Raw genomic sequence first — 19296 nt, 5'->3', positions numbered from 1 at the left:
TGGATGAGGTGGAGAGTTACACAAATTCTCAGCAAGAAGTCAGTCTGAGATGTTAAATCTCACTAGACTGGGGAGACTGTACACATTATGGATTTTGACATGTAGAATAGGATAATATTTCTTTCCGGAAGGTCTCTGTCAGCTATGACTAGCACATTCTGCTCAGTTTACAGTATCAGAGGTCCTTTGACTCTTGGATCTGTCTTCATCTCTTAGGTGTCCCTTACAGCCTTGTACACAAAGGAGGCTGAAAGTGTGGTTTACTTCAGATATTTCAAGGCTAGTTGCATAGGCGCCAACTTCTCTTGGAGCTGGTGGGTGCTCGTGCCGCACCGACTCTGCCCCTGCCCCGCCCCCATTCCAACTCCTTCCCCAAATCCCTGCCCTGGCCCTGCCTCTTCCCTGCCTCCTCTCCTGAGTGTGCCACGTTCCTGCTCTTCCCCCCTCCCTCCCGCAGCTTGTTACGCCACGAAACAACTGGTTTGCGGTGGCAAGTGCTGGGAGGAGAAGCAGGGACGGCGAGCTCCGGGGAGGAGGCGGAGGTGAGCTGGGGCAGGAGGGCGGGGTGGGGAGGGGAGCTTGGCTGCCGGTGGGTGCAGAGCACCCACCAATTTTTCCCTTTGGGTGCTCCAGCCCTGGAGCACGCACGGAGTCAGCGCCTATGGCTAGTTGAGTATATTAAAACAAAAGAGGTGCCATGCTTTTGAAGTTTTTGCATAATCCCATGGTTTTTCTTCAGTGGTTACTCCAGCCAAGTTATCTGGGGTTTAATGGGAGAGAGAAAAACAAAAAGCTAATCAGAAGTGGTTAGTGTTAACATGTCTGCCAAATAAACCTAATGCTTAGGCTTAATGACAGAAGGGAAAAGTAGGTTGTAGTAGTACTCTATTATTCTTATTTTCCTACAGTGCCTGCTGGAACTACAGAATGAAGCTGTATTTATGTGGACTGCAGAGCTAGAAAACGTAGCAACGCTCTGCTTCAAAGCTCTGGAAAACTCAAATTATGGTGTACGAGTTGCAGTGTCGAATCTTTTGGGGACGGTCATGGCTACAGCGTTGATACCAAAACAAGCAACAGGTATTGCATTATATGAGCGCATGGCATGGTGTGGTGTTGTTTCAGTTCATGGATGGTTTGTTGTTTTTTGGTAGACTTAAATTTTAAAATGAATAAACTAAAATGAGTGAAGTCTGTGGATTTCCTATTAAATTCCCATAAGGAGATAAAGGCAGTAGTTTAGTTTTAACTTACAAAAAGGTAATTCACCTGGCATAAAACATGAAAACAAAACTGTGAACAAAAGCACAATAGCTAAGATCTCAACTATGATTCCTCAAGACTAGCGTTATACATGCAGATCTCCAACTTATTCCCACCCATCACTAGAGCTCCCTATCTGTCACGGAGGTCTCAGAAGTCATGGATTCCATGACCTTCCGCAACCTCTATGACTTCTACAGGGGCCAGTGTGGCTGACCCCACAGCTGCCCAAGCAGCTGGCTCTGGGGTCAGCTGCTCAGGTGGCCACCGGCAGTGGTCCCGGGGCGGCTGGAGCAGCTGCAGTCTGCGGCCCCAGGCAGCGGTCTCCGGGCAGCTGGCCGGAGCAGCGGTGGTCTGCGGCCCCTGGCATCTGGTGCCACTGGCCCTGGATGGCCCCCCAGCCGTGTCCTGGACTCACCCGTCAGCTGCGGCCTTCCAGCGCCGCCCCACCCTCTCCCCCAAGATTTAATCACAGGTATTTTTCGTAAAAGTCATGGACAGGTCATGGGCCGTGCATTTTTGTTTATTGCCCGTGACCTGTCCATGACTTTTACTAAAAATACCTGTGACTAAATCATAGCCTTACCCATCACAACTGTAGCCTGATCCACCTTGTAAAATGTGTAGTTGCTGGAATACCCCCCTATGTCATCCTCTGCCCCTTGTAGACAGATATTGCGATAAATATGTAGAAGAGTAAATACCTAGTTTAAGGTTTCAGAGTAGCAGCCGTGTTAGTCTATATTCACAAAAAGAAAAGGATCCGATGAAGTGAGCTGTAGCTCACGAAAGCTTATGCTCAAATCAATTTGTTAGTCTCTGAGGTGCCACAAGTACTCCTTTTCTTTTTACCTAGTTTAACAATGTCAGAATAATGAGATCTAAAATGCTCTTTTTGTTACCTTTAAAAAAAGAAAAAAAGAAAAAAAAGCTTGAAATCGCACATTCAAGCTCTGTCTATGGTCAGATTTATTGGCTTCATCATTCTCAAAGGGGCATAGCTCCACAGCCGTAGCACTCATGGAAGATGTAATGTAGGCAAGGGTCAGACTGGCTTAGGCATTTTTGCAGTTGTGTGATCTAACCATGGCAGTCAAAACACCTGAGCCTTGTCTATGCTAAAGCCTCCGCTGGCACTACCACAGGTGGGTCCAAAAAATTTCTAGTGTAGGTGGAAATTATGGGTCCAAAAAATTCCTCGTGTAGACAAGACTTGAGAACCAGATTTTGATCTTTCATATGTGCACTGGTATGTTGCCTTATGTAAGAAAAAGCTGCTATTGTGCATGCATGTGAAAAGACAGTCATGAGTAATTTAAAATGTGTGAATTTATAGTGATGCATATCTCTCAGTATTGAAGGTTAGAATTAGGTCTGTATATATTATTTTATTTTCTCTTACTTACTTCCTCAACCCCCACCATCACCACACACATAAACCTGAAACATAAACACTTTCAAATGGGGGAGGATTCTATTATTTTTAAAATAAAGCTTTATTTATGAACTTACGTTATATGGCTGAGAAGTACTGAATGTGGCACCCTCTGCAAATATCAGGTTTGTTCCTTCAACCTGACCACAGAAATTGCTAGGGAGAAATGCAGAGTGCTTCTTTTCCCCCAAACCGTGTTACCGTGGGGAAACAAGAGGCTAGACTTGGGCATCTCCCTTCATTTCTACTGTGTTTCCCTCTCCCTTTGAGAATTTGCACATCTGGGCATAGACCTGTACTTTTGTATATTGATGCTGGCAGCAGTAGTTTGAGACAAATTGGAATGGTTTGATCCTCATAGTTTTATTTTGCTTTTGCTATGGCAGCGGTGTGAGCGTCTTGGTGAAGAGCACAGGTGGGAGTCTTCCACTGAGAATTCAAAATAATAAAAATGTAAAAAAAAAAAAAAAAAAAAAAATAAGGATTTTAAACTGGATTCATGGTGGCAGGAGTGATGTGAATATTTAATGGTGGATCTTAAGATGGCTAAATTGTCTTGTTTTAAAAAGTGTATAATTAAATGATTACTGTTGTCTTTCCAAAAGTGATGCGTCAGAATGTGAAGCGGGCTACACTGGAGGAAGTCTTAGAACTTATGGCCACAGGGTTTCTTCGAGGAGGGTCAGGATTCCTAAAAAGTGGTGGTGAGATGTTGAAAGTAGGAGGGTCTGTCAATCGGGAAGTGCGAGTTGGTGTCACACAGGTTTGTGATAACTGTTAGAAGTTTTTTTCCTCTCATGTTTTCTGAAAATGTAGTAACAATATATACCCTGGAGCTATTAGCCCTGTTTGGGGAAAAATGTGACTATATAGGCTTATTAAGTTATTGTTCTTGTATTTGTCCCAAAACAGTAGGATTGCATAAATGTGTAATGCACTTTCTTAATTTGGCAATTTGTATAAACTTATATATGAATTCAAGTTGACTTGCCTGTTGTTCACCAGAGAGAATTACATTAGTTCCATGCACTACATAAACATTACTATTATTTTTTAGCTAGTAGTACTGGCTGACTTTTGAAAGCTTGCTTTTTTATTTATTTATTTATTTTTTAAATTAGAGAATATGACAACTACAGATTAGAGTTTGCCATGTATACTGGATATATGTATATATAAAAATATATAAAAATATCATCCAATCACAGTGTGCTAAGGGTACTCCTTAAAACCATTTAAAAAATGGATGATTCAGAATGCAACTTCTCTTGTATTTCCTCTAGAGAGAGCATTACTACTGTTCTCTGTGATCTGCATTGGCTACCAATTGGTTTTCTGGATAAAGTTTGCAGCCCTAAATCGTTTGGATCCTGGCAACCCTGCTAGACCATCTCTATTCCCTCATGTTACTGTAGCAGCTGAGATCTGCTGAGGTACTCAAGGTCCCAGACACCTGGTTTAAAGCAAATAGAGCTGGGCATCCATATGGGTCCCCAACTCTGACATACACTTCCTCCTGTAGTCCGCTTACTAGAGCCCGGATCTATTGAGGCTCAGTGTGCAACGCAAGACTCATTTGTTTTTCTCCAAGGGTCCTCTGCATATTCCAACTCTTTGAATGCTCCGACCAGTGCAGCCTGAGTTATGGAATTCTAGCGAGCAGTAGCTGTTGGAGTGTTCATATGCCTCCCTGCTCAGTGAACAGTGAACGTTCCAGGGTGAGGGCATAAAAGGGGGGTGGCTCTCCAGCTGGTTCAGTTCCATCTAGCCATCACCAGCTGCATGGATTAGGAACTGCTCCAAGGTGTTCCTAAATCTGTAGCTAGTTTGATCTAGTTAGTCTAGTAATTAATAGTTTTGGTATTAGTATCATAGAGTAAGTTAGTTATAAGTTTTTTGGTGCAAAGGGGGTGGAACCAAAGACTAAAACCCCCAGAGATTCAAAGGTGCATATCATGTCTGACTGTGTTTCCAGCGTCTGACGCACATGCCAGATGTCTGGCATGTTGGAATGAGGGACACTCCCCATTGGAATGCTCGATTTGCTCAACATTTTGCAACCGTGAGCAAAAAAGAGAGAGTCAAAACAGCCTTTGAGGAATTTTACTATGAGAAGCTTTGTCAGCAAAACCATCCGAAACCAAGCAAATGCAAGGTTCATCGCAGAGACCAGTTTAGGCCTTGAGCGAATCTGCAAGGAAGAAAGATAAAGCTGCCTCCTCAGAACTCAGCACTGAAGGAGCCGGAAACAGGAAGGATCTGAAGAGGGAAGCCTCTCCTACTCCGGTGTCAGCCTCTGTGTTTTCAGAGCCAATCCACAAGAAAAGGACTCAGACATTACGGGGAGCATGAATGCTCTATCCTCGCTGGTGCCAGCCTGTTTGAAAAGAGCCAGTCTGCAAGAGGGTCTTCAGGGAACCTACTGTGTGTAAAGATTCTTGTGGTAGAATCAGGAGATGTTTTTCTTCAGATCCAATTCTGTTGGCTCCAAATGAGCCAGTTTCATAAATTAAAGCTAAGGAAGCAGTGGTTTGAGGGAAAGATTAAGGATCTTAACACAGCACCACAACAAATAGTAATGGTGCGGGTACATTGATTGGGTCCACCTCTGACTCCGTCAGCGATTAATCCTTGTGTTGCAATTGAGCAGGACCTGGACATTTTCTTGGCACCAATTCAATTGGATGTTTCTGCAGGGACGAGATGGAGAGTTGAAGAAGTCAGGATTTTTCCATTTCTCCTGACACCTGAGGCTCCTTCTTTGCTAAAAGACTGACAAATTGTACCAATTCCCTCAGGAAGGTCTTGCTTTGTTCCATTCTCATTCCTCTTCTAATTTGTTAGTAGAGGCTGCAGTACTCATGTCGAAGGGTACACAAGTTCACTCTGCTGATAGAGAAGGGAAAAGACTGGATGTGTCTGGGAGGACAATATCTTCTTCAGCTCCTTTACGTTTGTGAGTAGTAAATTATGAAGCTGTCATGGCTAGATATCAATATCATTTATGGGGAAACTTTGACATTCCTGAATGCACTACCAGAGGAGCATAAAAGATTAACAAACGCTTTTTTAGTAGAAGGGCAACATGTGGCTAAATATTCATTTAGAGCAGCATTTGACTCTTTAGATGCATCAGCTAGAGCAATGGCTTCAGCTGTTGCATTAAGAAAACATACTTGGGTTAGATTAGTGCGTCTTTCTCAGAAGACAAGGATGAGATTTGAGGATCTTCCCTTTGAAGATGGCTTGCTTAGTGCACAGTCAGATGACTTGCTAGGGAAAATGAAGAATAACAGATCTACAGTTAGACCTTTGGAGTTTAATACAACAAGATCATCTGCAGTTCCATTTTTCCTATACCAGAGACAATATCCGCTTTCTTCGTTGTTGGTTCCTTACTCCTATCAGAGGAAGAATTATTATTACCAACCTCAACATCATTCCTCTCAACAACAACAGCAAAACAAAAAGAGGTCATTTAAGTATCACAATAAGAAAGGCAATCTTCAACATCGTTGTCTTCTGCAGTTCCTCCAAGATCACAGAGTTGACAAAAAGTTACAAGTAAGCCTTGTTACATTCTGTTATCCTCTGTTTGGGGAACCACCTGTCCCATTTTTACCAGCAGTGGGAATTAATAACATTGGGCAGCTGGATTCTAGAGATTATTGAATGTGGTTATTTGGTACAGTTCAAATCCCTTTCTTCCACCAACCCCTCTTATTAGGGGGCTTATTCCTTCACCCGCTTATTTCCCTAGTCCTTCTCGCATGAACAGAGAGCAACAATACCCGAAGTCCAAAGGTGCAAACAATTCGATGTTTATTGGGGTGAACTTCCAGCAAGCATGATTCCAGTTTCCTTCCTTAGTGTCCTCCTTCCCAGCTCTGACACCACAGAGCCTTACCTGTGTCCCTGTTCCCATTTCCCCCCTTAGCAAAACATGATTCCAATTTCCCACTCCCAATCCCTGTTCCCATTTCCCCCCCTTACTTCCTGATTGACTGCAGACTATATAGTAAAACTTGAATTCTGCTTAGTTATACCTTAACCTATCATTTTACTGAAATTTAACTAACCAATCCTAACATATTGTAACATTATTTAACCAAGTATATCCCACCACCTTAATTAGTTTACACCCAGCAAAATTAATTATACAGCAGACAGAAACAATCACAGAACCAGACAGAGACCATGCAAATAAACAATAGCAAAGTGGGAACTATAATGACAAAACAATACAGAAGTGAGGATTTCACAAGTACATCTATTGATCAGTGAGTTCTTGTCAGACAGGATGCTATCAAACTAAGTTTCCTTTTACATCTTCTAGGCATTTCCATTTCTCTGGAGGCGATAGGCATTATCAGGACGGGATTGTATTCCTAACAACCCAATAGCACCTTATTTCAATGTGACTAGTTTGGAATGTGAGGATGTGACCGTTCGCTTCCCAGCTTATGCCTGCCAAAGCCAAAGGCCTTAGCCTAAGAACAGGGCTTCAGACTGTCACAATAAGAGAAGGCCCTTACACCGGCAGACAGTGATTTTGATTCTTTCTTTTATACCTCTATAACTGGCTAAGTGATAAGAATACACCTCAATTAGAGTATAGGCCTTTACAGACAGGCCTGAATATCTATTTCCTAACACCTCTCTCCTGTTCTGTCCTCAATGAAGGACCTGGTTCATTTGGGTTTGCTCAGAGAGGAGGTTGTTCCTATTAAAGAGTCTAGTTTCTGCATGTTATGTCTAACTTCTATAATCTGTTCTCTGTGCCTTCAGGAATGGTTTGCAGCTCTGGATTTAAGATGTGCATTTCCACATTTCAGGACGGTCATTTCACTGGAAATATCTGCGTTTCATTGTAGGAGAGGAGTATTTTCATATAAGGTCCTCCCTTTCGGTTTTTCTATAGCCCCGAGAGTGTTTTAAAATGTCACTGTAGTAGCAGCATATCTGAGAAAGCAAGGGATTTATGTATATCCCTTACCTTAACGACTGAGACCCTGTCGAAAGTTTTGTTGAAGAGACCCTGTTTCATGTAAAACAAATATGTTTAACTTTTTCCAGTCTGGAATTATGTATAAATTGGGGAAATATCACTCCTAAATCCAACTGAAAGGATCCCTTCCCATAGAGATCATATTGGACTCAGTTATAGCAAAAGCCTTTCTTCCAGAAGAAAGGTTTATAAAATTAAAATAATCTTTACATCTCCTACTGCAGTTTCCTCAACAGCCAGTGCTATTTTTTCTCTGTTTAATGGGTCTCTTATCAGCTACATCAGAGACCCCGCATGCTAATCCTTGGATGAGAGGTCTGCAGCACTAGCTAGGGAGAAATTACAAACCAGGCATAGACAATACACATTGCAAATTGGTAATTCTACGTAGGAGTTAGCAGCACTGACGTGGTGGACATGCAGTCTAAATGTGATGAAAGGTATACCATTCAGTTTCACTATATGCCATCAGTAGTAATTACCTCCAATGCATCTACTCTGGATGGGGGGCCCACTTAAACAACAGTATTGTGGTCAGGGGGCACTGGTCACCAGGAGAAAAGACACTTCATATCACCGTGTTATCTGAGCGCAATCAGGCTGGCTCTCAGATGATCCCTACCTCAGGTCAGACACAAAGTAGTTCAGGAGGTAACATACAATGTGACACCATTATATTAGCTAAACAAACAAGATGGAGCTCATTCTCTACAATTGGGCAAATTGCATCTTTGGGATTAATATATAGAACAAGGTGTTCACCCAATAGCGATTCATGTATCGGGGAACAAAACTCCCTTTTAGACCACCTGAGCAGGTCGACCTGTCCAGTGCACGAGTGAACTTTAAAGGAAAGTAGTAACGCACCTCTTCAGGTTGTAGGGGAAGCCTGTAATATACCTTATTGTATCCAAAAACAACAACAAGCATGCAAGATTTTTCTCAAGGGCAAATGGCCATGGACTCAGTATCAGGTGAGTTTCTAATAAGTTGGAGTCAAGGCCTCATATGCATTTCCCCCAATTCCTTTATTCAAAGAGTGATAAAGTAAAACAAGACAGAGCCAGGGTAATTTTAATAGCACTAGCCTGGGCCAGACAACAGTGGGAACTGGACTTGATTCACGTTAATCAAACCTCTGCTGTTGGCACCGGACTTGTTGACACAACAATGAGGGAAGGTCTGTCACCCGGATCTTCAGTCTCTTCATTTAACAGCACGGGGAGTTAGACTGTGAGATTATTAGAAAACAGAAGAGGTGTGAAATGTTCGGATAAATTCAAGGAAAGAGTCCTGATGAGAAAGTGATGGTTATAAATGAAAAAGGCTTTTGTTGTGGGTTTCCATGTATGATATAGATCCTTTACAGCACCTATTAGTTACATATTGGAATATCTATTGTATCTTAAGAGAAAAGGTCTTTCATTATTTTCAGTGAAGGTTCACCTTTCAGCCATGTTAGCATAGCAGGATCCTGTGGACAGTAAATTGGTCTTTACTCATGATGTGATTACAAGATTCTTAAAAGGTCTTAATAATCTCTATCCTCCAATCAGGCATCCTATCCCATTTTGGGATTTAAACATAATGCTTTCACAATTGATTAAACCTCCCTCTGAACCTGTGGGAAGCTGTATGTTGTTCCATCTGTCTATTAAGACAGTATTTTTGTTAGCTATTACTTCTGCCAGACATAAGATGGCTGCTGTTTTTGAGAGGAATGATGTAGAGGCTGGTAGTAATAATAAATGAATTGCATACCCTAATGGCTGATCCATTATGTGTTGTTTTTCATAAAGATAAAGTAATTCTTTGTACACACCCAAGGTTTCTACCAAAGGTGGTTCAGATTTTCATATAAACCAGTGTACTCTGCCCCACCTCCTCCTCCTCTCCCCCAACCTCACACTCAAGATGGAGATACTAGATTATATACACTTTCATTAAACACTGCTCTTCAGATTTGGAATCTAGGTCTGATAAAAAATTTGGCAAGACAGTTTTACGGCCCTTGTTCAATTAGGACTTCGTGGTCCCAACATCTTGGACTGGAATTACTGCTTGTTAATCTATCCCAAGAATGAAAATGTGCAGAGGACACTTGAAGAAGAAATTTAGGTTCCTTACACGTAACTGAAGTTCTTTGTGGTAGACTCTGCATATTCACACCCCCTGTCCACCTTTTCCCACTGCCTCGGAGTCCTACTTACTGAAGGCCTGGGGCCATAGGGGAAGGAACTTAAATGGCTGGAGCTCCATGCCCCTTTTGTACTCTCACCCGGGAACATTGAGCATTCACTGAAGGAGGGGAGAGGATGTGTGAGCACTCCCAACGTCTACTGCTAGCTAGAATTCTGCTGTTCAGGCTGCACCCGTGGGAGCATCCCAGGATGTGCATATACAGAATTTATCTTGAAGAACTCCAGCTACAAGTAAGTAAACTTCATTTTTCCAAGGCTTTTTTAGGGAGTGGTGGGGTTTCACGGTAGATGGAAGAATAACAGCCATAACCTTTTTTATGACTGTACAACACAGTGCTTTAAAACATGTATACTTATTTTTGATTATATAAATATATAACACATTGGCAATCTGGTTTAAAAACAAAGGAGAAAAGCACTCTTTGAATATATTTTGTACCATTCATATGGCAAGCCTATATAAATATATTGTCAACTTATTTTACATGATTAAAACGTTTCTTCCAAAGGGACATAGTGATGTGAAAGTACATGGCATTTGCAGTGATTGGATTACAGCTATTCTCTTGCATAACATTAGGCTTCACTGAATGCTTTTTCTTTTGTTTGGTCAGTTCACAGCAACTTTAGACATTTGACCAAATGATCAGTCCTCAGTATTGTTGTTTTTTTTAACTGGATTAGATGATTTATAACACATTCACCATGCTTGCCATTGTTGAGAGTTTTAAAAAAAAGAAGAAGCCAGCAACACACAAAACCCTAAAAGTGCCTTTTTGTTTTTTTGCTTTGACTAGACTTTCCTCTTATCTTCCTAAAGCCTTCTAGCGTGAATAAATATACCCTTTTGTTCCCTTTTGCATTGAATATATATATCTTGTATTTGCAGGCATATGTTGTCTTTGTTACAACGCTAGGCGGACAGTGGTTGGAGCGCAATTTTGCTACGTTTTTGTCCCATGTCCTGGATCTGGTGTCCCATCCTCGTGCAACTCAGACTCATGTAGAGGCAGTATACTCTCGAAGATGTGTGTCCTTTATCCTGAGAGCAACCGTAGGCAGTTTATTAGGGGAGAAAGCACAGATTGCGGCTGCCAAAGATATTTGTCAAGCCATTGGTAAACAAATGAAGGCAGTGGGTAAGAAACTTTTTTCTTTATTTAGGAAACAAGTGGAGCAAAACTTTAATAATGTGTTTTCTCTACTAGTGAATGATTACTGCAGTCATGCTGTTAAACTACTCAGCTGTTTTTTTTCCTCAGTCAGTTTGCAATGTCAGTTTGCAATGTTAAAGTTATCCATACTAAAAATTTGGTTCTACTCTGAAGAGTGATTCTGCGCAAGTGGCATTGTGGAGAGTGGCATTTGTCATCTAGTTTACAAGTAAAAAGATTTTTTTTTCAAAGTGCTATCCCAGAAAATTGTCTTATGGTCTCTAAAAATGAAGCTGGGTTCTTTCCTTCTTATGCATTATTACCTCTATTAATCACACAGGTCATATTAGGCCCTGAAATAAACCCATGCATTCTTCCTGAAATCTATTTTGATTTTACAGAGCATATTTTGAAGACAGTGGAGTTACAAAAGATAAATGTGGCGATAACTTGGCTTGCAGAATCTTTAATTATTCGTGATTGTGTCTGAGAAGGAAAGATTCAAAGATCCCATGGAAGGTTTTACAGAGCTGGCAATTAAAATAAATCATTTTACTTATAAAATGAGAAAATTTGAGCTGGAGATTGAGACAGTAAACTGGAACTGCACAGTAACATTTTCACAGAATAATTTTTCCAGGGTACAATGTCCTAGTGAAAACTACAGTTAAGATTATATCAGGAATTTCATCAGACTTCCTGTTTTTCACGGTCATAGCTGTCTGAAAAATTCTCCTTTGGGGGATGATACTTCTGTCATTGGTCTCATCTCAGAAGTTACTTCCCCACCATAGTTAGCAGAAAATCCCCTTAGAAATTTTAAATTATTGGAAGAGCAATAAATAATTTTTTCATAATTTTTGAGACATTTGATTTTTGTTCACCAATAACCCAAAAATGGCTGAACAAAGAAACTCCAGATTTTGCATTTCCTTATTTTGTAATCACCCCTTTGTTAGGTTTGTGATGTGATGGAAATGAAGTTATGTGACTGAAAAATCACTTCTGAGCATGCTCATTTGTTGTCTGTCAATATTTGAGTAGATGTCAGTGTCCCCTCTGGTGTCCCTAAACCTCTGACAGCTAGAAACTGGGATTAGATGACTGGGATCAGGAAGGAATTTCCCCCCGAGTCTGATTGGCAGAGACCCTGGAGCTTTTTTCCTTCCTCTGCAGCATGGGCCAAGGGTCACTTGCAGGTTTAAACTAGTGTCAATGCAGGATTCTCTGTAATTTGAAGTCTTTAGATCATGATTTGAGGACTTCAGGAACTCAGCCAGAGGTTATGGGTCTATTACAGGGTGGGGGAGGTTCTGTGGCCTGCAATGTGCAGGAGTTCAGACTAGATGATCATGATGGTCCCTTCTGGCCTTAGAGTCTATGAGGCGATGGATCACTCGATAAGTGTTCTGTTCACTCCCTCGGAAGCGTCTGGCACCAGCCGCTGTTGGAAGACAGGATACTGGACTAGATGGATCGTTGTCAGACCTAAATATGGCCATTCTTATGTTTATCACAATGTATATCTTCTTTGCCTAGCCTGAATAGCCTAGGGCTGCTGCTGAGATAAGATGCAGGAGGAAGAGTTGAAATGTCTCACTGAAACACACAGAGCAGAATGCCCCAAATTACATTACTGACTTTTTCTTTTATCCCATAGTTACTGGTGTGATTTCTTTTTTGTTATAAGCCTGATTTTTGCAACCCCTCACATACACGTACATGCAAATTCTTGAAAGAAACAAAATCTAAAACTCTGCATAAATATATTAAGATTACATTTTAATAAATTTATATATATGTGTGTGTGTGTGTAAATGTACATAGGGGTGTGTGTGTGTGTATAACATGTCCATATTTTCTCTGTAGTCACCTTTGCTATTTTAGAACTGCTCCATTTCTGAGCTAAATGACTTTTGTTATTATTCTAGTATCCAGAATAATTTCTGTCATCCATTGTAAATGAGGCTTGGTTGGACTATTTACTTTGGCTTTTGGTAATAACCATAAAGGTGTTACATTTTGGGGGGATTTTTTTGCCATGTCATTGTAGGTAGAAAACTTGTGGTTGCATTTGCATTTTTAAGGCTGTTGCCAAAACTAAATAGTCTCTATCCAGCTTCTGTAGTGATTCTTATCTGTATTCAAGTGTGATTCAGGTGACAAAGTTTAGTAAGATACTTGCTTTTCTTCTTTTGCAGAAGCAGTTGTGAATGATACTAACGGCGAAAATAAATCAGGAGCTGCTGACGTAGCTGCAAGCCAACATGTGATGGTGTGTGCCCTTCAAGAGCTGGGTAGCCTGGTTCAGAGCCTGAATGCCACTGCATCTCCACTCATTCAAGAACCCTCCATAGGTATGTGGATGAAGCTCAGCAGCTCTATATAGCAGTTCATAAGACATTTTGAGTAGTTATATGAAACACGGTTAAAATCTGGCAAAATATAACGGATAAATAACCATTTTAGAAACAAGGTGTCCCTGAGTATCTTCCTCAGGGTGAAATTTTTTAGGAAAGTTAATTGAAAATGGCCTAGCTGTTGCTGAGAAAAGGGAAAATAAGTTGTTTTGCTCATGTTTAAAAAAAAAAAAAAAATTCCTTAAAGTGGTTTTGTTGAAAAGCTCTGGTGCCTCCATGCTTTGTAGCAAGGGGAGGGAGTTGTCTTTGTGCCAGGGATGTGCCTTTTGCTGTTCCCAGGAAAAACTGCCCAAGTTTGGCCAAATTATAAGCCTTTGAAAAATCTCAGCTTGCACATGTTCAGTGGAGAGTTGTTAGCATTTAACAACAGGTAGATTATCTGAAAAATGTCTGTACTGAGCATGCTGCAGTGCAGGGGCTTTGCATGATTTCCCCTGCAGTTGCTTCTCTTAGCTACTGAGGGGGTACTGTGGCGTTGAGCATAGGAACTAAGGGCAAGGATACTCACTCCTGTGCTCTCAGTGCTCCCCTTGCTGGCACCCAAGCACTGAGAAGAAGGAAGACGCCTGACTCAAATACAGTGGGGATAAGAGCTGGACATGGGGGTGATGGAGGGAGTAGATTGGGACATGGAGCCTATTGGAGGAGACTTGGACTGGCAGGTGACAGAAAAACTGGGAAATGGTGGGGGAAGAGAGACTAGGGCTGGCTGGGAATGGAGACTGGGATGAGGAGCCCAGGGGAAGAGACAGGCCCTGGGTACATGAGGAGGGTGCTCTTGAGACTAGGATGAAGAGTCCAGTGGTTAGGGGAGGGGAGAAGACAGGACTGGGACAGGGGTAGAAGTCTATATGACCCCTAGAGCACATTCCTATCCAGAACCTGGAATGGATCCCAAGATTTCTGAATCTTGCTGTATCTCTGTTGTCATTAAATATTTGTGAAACCTACTGGCAAAATGTGTCTCATCCCCCTCTAGTGGCTGTTTAGGATGGCAGCCTACTGATGCTCTGTCACCTTGAGTTCGAGTGTCAGAGGCCTGTACTGTGGATCTAAAGGTTCCAGTCCTCCTGATAAACTATTTGGGGATCAGTATGATGCCATGTGATAGAATTTATTTCAGTTTATTTTTTAAACATGTAGGAAATAACACACACAAAAGGATGTTAAAAGAAAATTAAGGTTGTAAAATCAAGCACTCAAAAGTTAGGAAACACCAGAATTAAGGCTGCCTCTGCAACATTCAGTTGGGCCCCTTGTATAGATACATTGTGATAGTCTTTAATTACATGATCATGTATTGTTTTTCTCATAGGGCTACTGGAGACGGTAACCTCAGTTCTTCTTCATCCAAGCATGGCTGCTCGACTAGCTGCTGCATGGTGCTTGCGCTGTGTAGCTGTGGCATTGCCTTTTCAGTTGACTCCATTTCTGGATAGGTGCGCTGAAAGGCTCAACAATCTGAAGACCTCACCAGAAGCAGTTAGTGGCTACAGTTTTGCAATGGCTGCTTTACTAGGTGGAGTGCATCAGTGTCCCTTAGGTATTCCTCATGCAAAGGGAAAAGTGAGTTGATGATGAAGAACGTTTAATCTCTGGAATTGTACTGTAGTGAAAGATATTTGTACTGAGAAATAAATGTTCCAACTGTCTGCGGGACACTGACCCTTAAAACATCGTTGAAACCTAACTAATGACTGATAAAGAACAAAAGTCATTTTTGGTGTGCTTTTAGTTATTGTTTCACAGCTTTGTTTTCTCGTTGTGATTTCATTAAATTCTGTTTCAAGAATTAATTGATAACACAGACAAGTTGACTATATAAGCATTGCACATACATAAGAGTAGATAACCTGCCTAAAAAGTAATCTGGTCTTTACAAAATGTAAGATTGTTTGTTTATTTGAGAACATTTTAACATACAGTAGAGCATGTGTAATAGGTTACTTTGTGGCACCTTCCTTAGCTGATTTAACTTCTATTTGAAATCCATTACTCTTTATCCTGTTGTTGCAGATGGTAGTCAGTATTGCTGAGGATCTGTTACGAACTGCTGCTCAAAATAGCAGACTGTCCTTACAGCGCACTCAAGCTGGGTGGCTTTTACTTGGTGCACTTATGACTTTAGGTTTGTACAAGTAGTTGCTTTTTATTTTAGTTATATTGTTTTAATTCTTGTCCAGCATTTCTGATGTATCTGTTTTGGTAAATACACTTTGTACTGGAGCAATCAAAAATCTAGCACAAGATTATTTATTCTAGGAGGAAAATTACTCTGTTTGTATAGCATCATGTTCATAATTCAATAGTTAAATGTTCATTTATCCCTTTTTAAGTTAAACTGGAGTGGTATACTGATGCTTTTATATAAGCTGAATTACCATAGCAGGTCACAACATTTTTCTGTTTAGTTCTGCATTTAGCAATAGCAAGTAGCTGATGCCTTGCAGGAGGGCAAACCCCTCCCCCCATTCTATAATTAATGTGCCTTACTTAATTATGTAATGCTTTGATAAATATGAGATGTGATTACCCATGTCAGTATCTCATCTCTGTGGAACAGTATAAATAATTATAACTGAACAACGACAGATCTGAATGGTATTAATTATTGAGTTGTCTTTTTAAAATCCAACCCAATATTTGGCTCTGACCTTCTGTGGCAGTGCATTCTGCAGATTGATCATACACTGAGAGGTTTTAAATAGCCTCTCTTGAAATTTTAGTGGTCCAGTAACAATTTTCTAGTTTATATTATGACACAAGGTGAAAACGGGGCAGATCTCTGTTCACTGCTCTCAATCAGGTTCCCTCTCCAGTCTATTCTTTTTGCTCCAAGTAATCCTGGGTTTTGCAAATGTGTTGTCATATGTGAGTCTTGAAATACATCAAACTATCTTTGTTGCCCTTCTAGGGACTTGTTCTGTTCTTTTCTTTTTTTTAAAAAAAAGGAGCTTGCAACAGTGGATTTTATGCCCTCCAGAACTTTTTCTAAAACTTTTTGAAAAACTTACCATTAAAGCTAGATACTTCCAGTTAGTTTTTTTGTTTGTTTGTAATGTGAACAGGTTAGCTTAGTTAAAAGAACATGTCTTGCTCCAGCTGAGAATATGATGAAAAACAAAAATGGAGACTGGTGGTAGAAATCACTAATATATTATTATAAAAACATCCAGGTTTTTAAAGGGACATTGTCAACTTAAATTTGCCCCCAAATTTAGCATTTGTATAAACAAGACTCCGCAGAACCAAAGACTAATAGATATGTTTCCATGAATTAAAATAATCAATAAAAACAGTTGTTTGCAGTATTGATGTAGCTATGTTGGTCCCAGGATATTAGAGAGACTGTGGATGAGGTAAAATCTTCTATTAGACCAACTTCTGTTGGTGAAAGAGACAAGCTTTTGAGCTACACCTCATCTACTTTGTCTCTCTAATAAAAACAGTTGTTAGTCAACAAATAAAAATACCCTTGCAGTTTGTTTACAGCACTTTTAACCTAAAAATGAGAATGACTTCCTTTATTTTTCATTGTTCTAGCAGGAGGAAATGCAAAAAGTAAGGAATCAGTATATACAGTGAAAAGTAATTGTATTCAGAAATCTCTATTGCATAGCAATTTATTTTAGTCTTAGGTTATTAATTGAAATACCCTTATTTTTTAATATATTGCACATTATAAATAGATGCTGCAATTTCAGATAAACATTTCCTTGATTAGGTCCTTCAGTTGTTCGGTACCATCTACCTAAGATGCTGCTGCTATGGCGAAATGTATTTCCTCGTTCTCTAAAGGAGCTGGAAGCAGAGAAAGCCCGAGGAGACTCTTTTACCTGGCAAGTAACATTGGAAGGTCGTGCTGGAGCTCTGTGCGGTAAGAATCACAAAGAAGTGGTGAAAGTTCATGTCCTGTTTCATTAGATGTATGCTAATTTCAACATCACAAATACCATACTCTTACAGAGAATTTGTAATTCACCTCTTTCTATCAAAAAGTAATAGAAAAAGCATGCACAAAACTTGTTACATAATTAATTTTTTCCAGTGTGTAATCTTACTAATTGTTTTATGACCTATGAGTTAATAAAAATGTGATTAAAAGTTTTTTTTTACATATATCCTGTTGGCATCTGTAGCTTGGTTACTTGCTGAAATTTATTTCCATTTCTGTTGCAATTTAACTTTGACTGAAATGTTTTACATTGATAGCTATGAGGAGTTTTGTTGCTCACTGTCCTGAGCTCCTTACTGAAGATGTGATCAGAAAATTAATGACACCCATAGAATGTGCCATGACAATGATGTCACAGTAAGTAGACAGCTTTTAAAATTCTCTTCTTGTCTGCATAATTTTTAAAGGGACAGGTTGAGGCTAAAAATGCCATTATTCAAACAATCTTTACTGCTATTACAAACAATGGCTTACATTTTCAATATGGAATAAAAAACCTAAGCTGTCACTGTTTCAGGTCTGAGTTTTACTTTTCACTGAGCCTGGGTATTGAAATTGGTTCAGTAAGTTTCACTTGTATTTCTAGTTAGTCTTACTTGTAGTTTCTCATGCTGTGACCTTATGTTGCAGTCCTTGAATTGCCCACAGAGCAGTGCTCATTTCTTTTTCTTGAAGTAAGATAGATTTTTTTTTTTTTTAAAAATTTCATGAGAACAGTTATTTTGGTCTTACGTTTTGTAAAAGTTTATCAGAAAACTTATATTTTGGGCCTGTTTTGACTTCTCTTTAGAGAGACAGGGTAGGTCTGGGAAAGAAGAAGAAGAAAAAGAGCTCTATGTAAGGTTGAAAGATTTTCTCTTTCACCAACAGAAGTTGGTCCAATAAAAGATATTATCTCACCCACCTTTGTCTTCCTAATATTTTGAGACTGACATGGCTACAACAACGCTGCATACAACAATTGACTTGACTTTGTCATTTTAAACTCCCTTTTTGATTTTGGATTTCCAGGTCAATAAATTCTTGATTCCTTAGTTAATTAGTCCCTTCACAAAGAATAAGAACATCAAGAAATTAGAAGTAAAAATGAAGTTTGTTAATTAAAGTGGCCTATTAAACAATGTAACAGATGAAAAGGTTTTAAATATGTATTACAGAAAACAAAACAAAGAGAGAAATTTACAGTAGTAGTAGTTTACTAATGTATTTTGATCTGTTCTTTGATTTGTACAGTGTTAAAGATCCTCTCAGTACCGTTACTTCTGAAAACAAATTAATAATCTGAATAACTTTGTTCAGAATAGTTTTCTGAATAGTGTACTGTTATCTCAACTACCACTTACGTTTAAAAAAATTCCTAAATTCCCTATATCATAACATAATTAATGCTTGATTGTACCTAACTCTCTTCTTTTTCACACTGTAGCATTCCATCAGTAATTAAAGCCCATGGAGCTCATCTTAAAGCTAGTGCAGCTATGGTCCGTTTAAGACTTTATGACATTTTGGCTTTGTTACCTCCAAAAACGTATGAAGGTAAATAAATATATATTTTTAAAGGGAGTTACCAAATAAGAAAGTGTAGTTATGCCTTTTGATGGATTCTGTGGTGGGTAAGGCTTAGATCCATACCAGTTGAAAAAGAAATAATTGGTTTAAAATCTTTACAGTGCAGTTTAAATATTTAAGATCTAAATTCACAGTTAAAAGAAATGATAGAGTTCAAAGGTGTGACAAATCTTCCATATGTATTGGATTTCTGTGATTTCAGTGAAAATACAGGACTAAGAAGATCCCATGTAATTGTTTCAAAGTAAAAGATAACATTAGTAAGATAAAAATGGAAACTCTCTAGAGGAT

The 19296-nt window shown here is 39.7% G+C and overlaps 1 protein-coding gene across 3 annotated transcripts in view; it reads left to right on the top strand.

Moving 5' to 3' along the window:
• Positions 1-19296, top strand: part of HEATR5B (HEAT repeat containing 5B) — a 95750-nt gene that overhangs the window by 13377 nt on the left and 63077 nt on the right. For all 3 annotated transcript variants that reach the window (XM_074949000.1, XM_074948999.1, XM_074948998.1), the window contains 9 exons: positions 909-1080; positions 3304-3461; positions 10797-11046; positions 13263-13418; positions 14797-15047; positions 15498-15609; positions 17206-17358; positions 17694-17793; positions 18863-18972. In XM_074949000.1, coding sequence (XP_074805101.1) covers positions 909-1080; positions 3304-3461; positions 10797-11046; positions 13263-13418; positions 14797-15047; positions 15498-15609; positions 17206-17358; positions 17694-17793; positions 18863-18972 — 1462 coding nt within the window. The remainder of the gene's footprint in view (positions 1-908; positions 1081-3303; positions 3462-10796; positions 11047-13262; positions 13419-14796; positions 15048-15497; positions 15610-17205; positions 17359-17693; positions 17794-18862; positions 18973-19296) is intronic.

The sequence above is a fragment of the Natator depressus genome, chromosome 3 (genome assembly GCF_965152275.1).
Source record: "Natator depressus isolate rNatDep1 chromosome 3, rNatDep2.hap1, whole genome shotgun sequence".
In the NCBI taxonomy this organism is placed as follows: Eukaryota; Metazoa; Chordata; order Testudines; family Cheloniidae; genus Natator; species Natator depressus.
The sequence above is the reverse complement of the archived record's forward strand: the minus strand, read 5'-3'. Positions and strand labels throughout refer to the sequence as shown.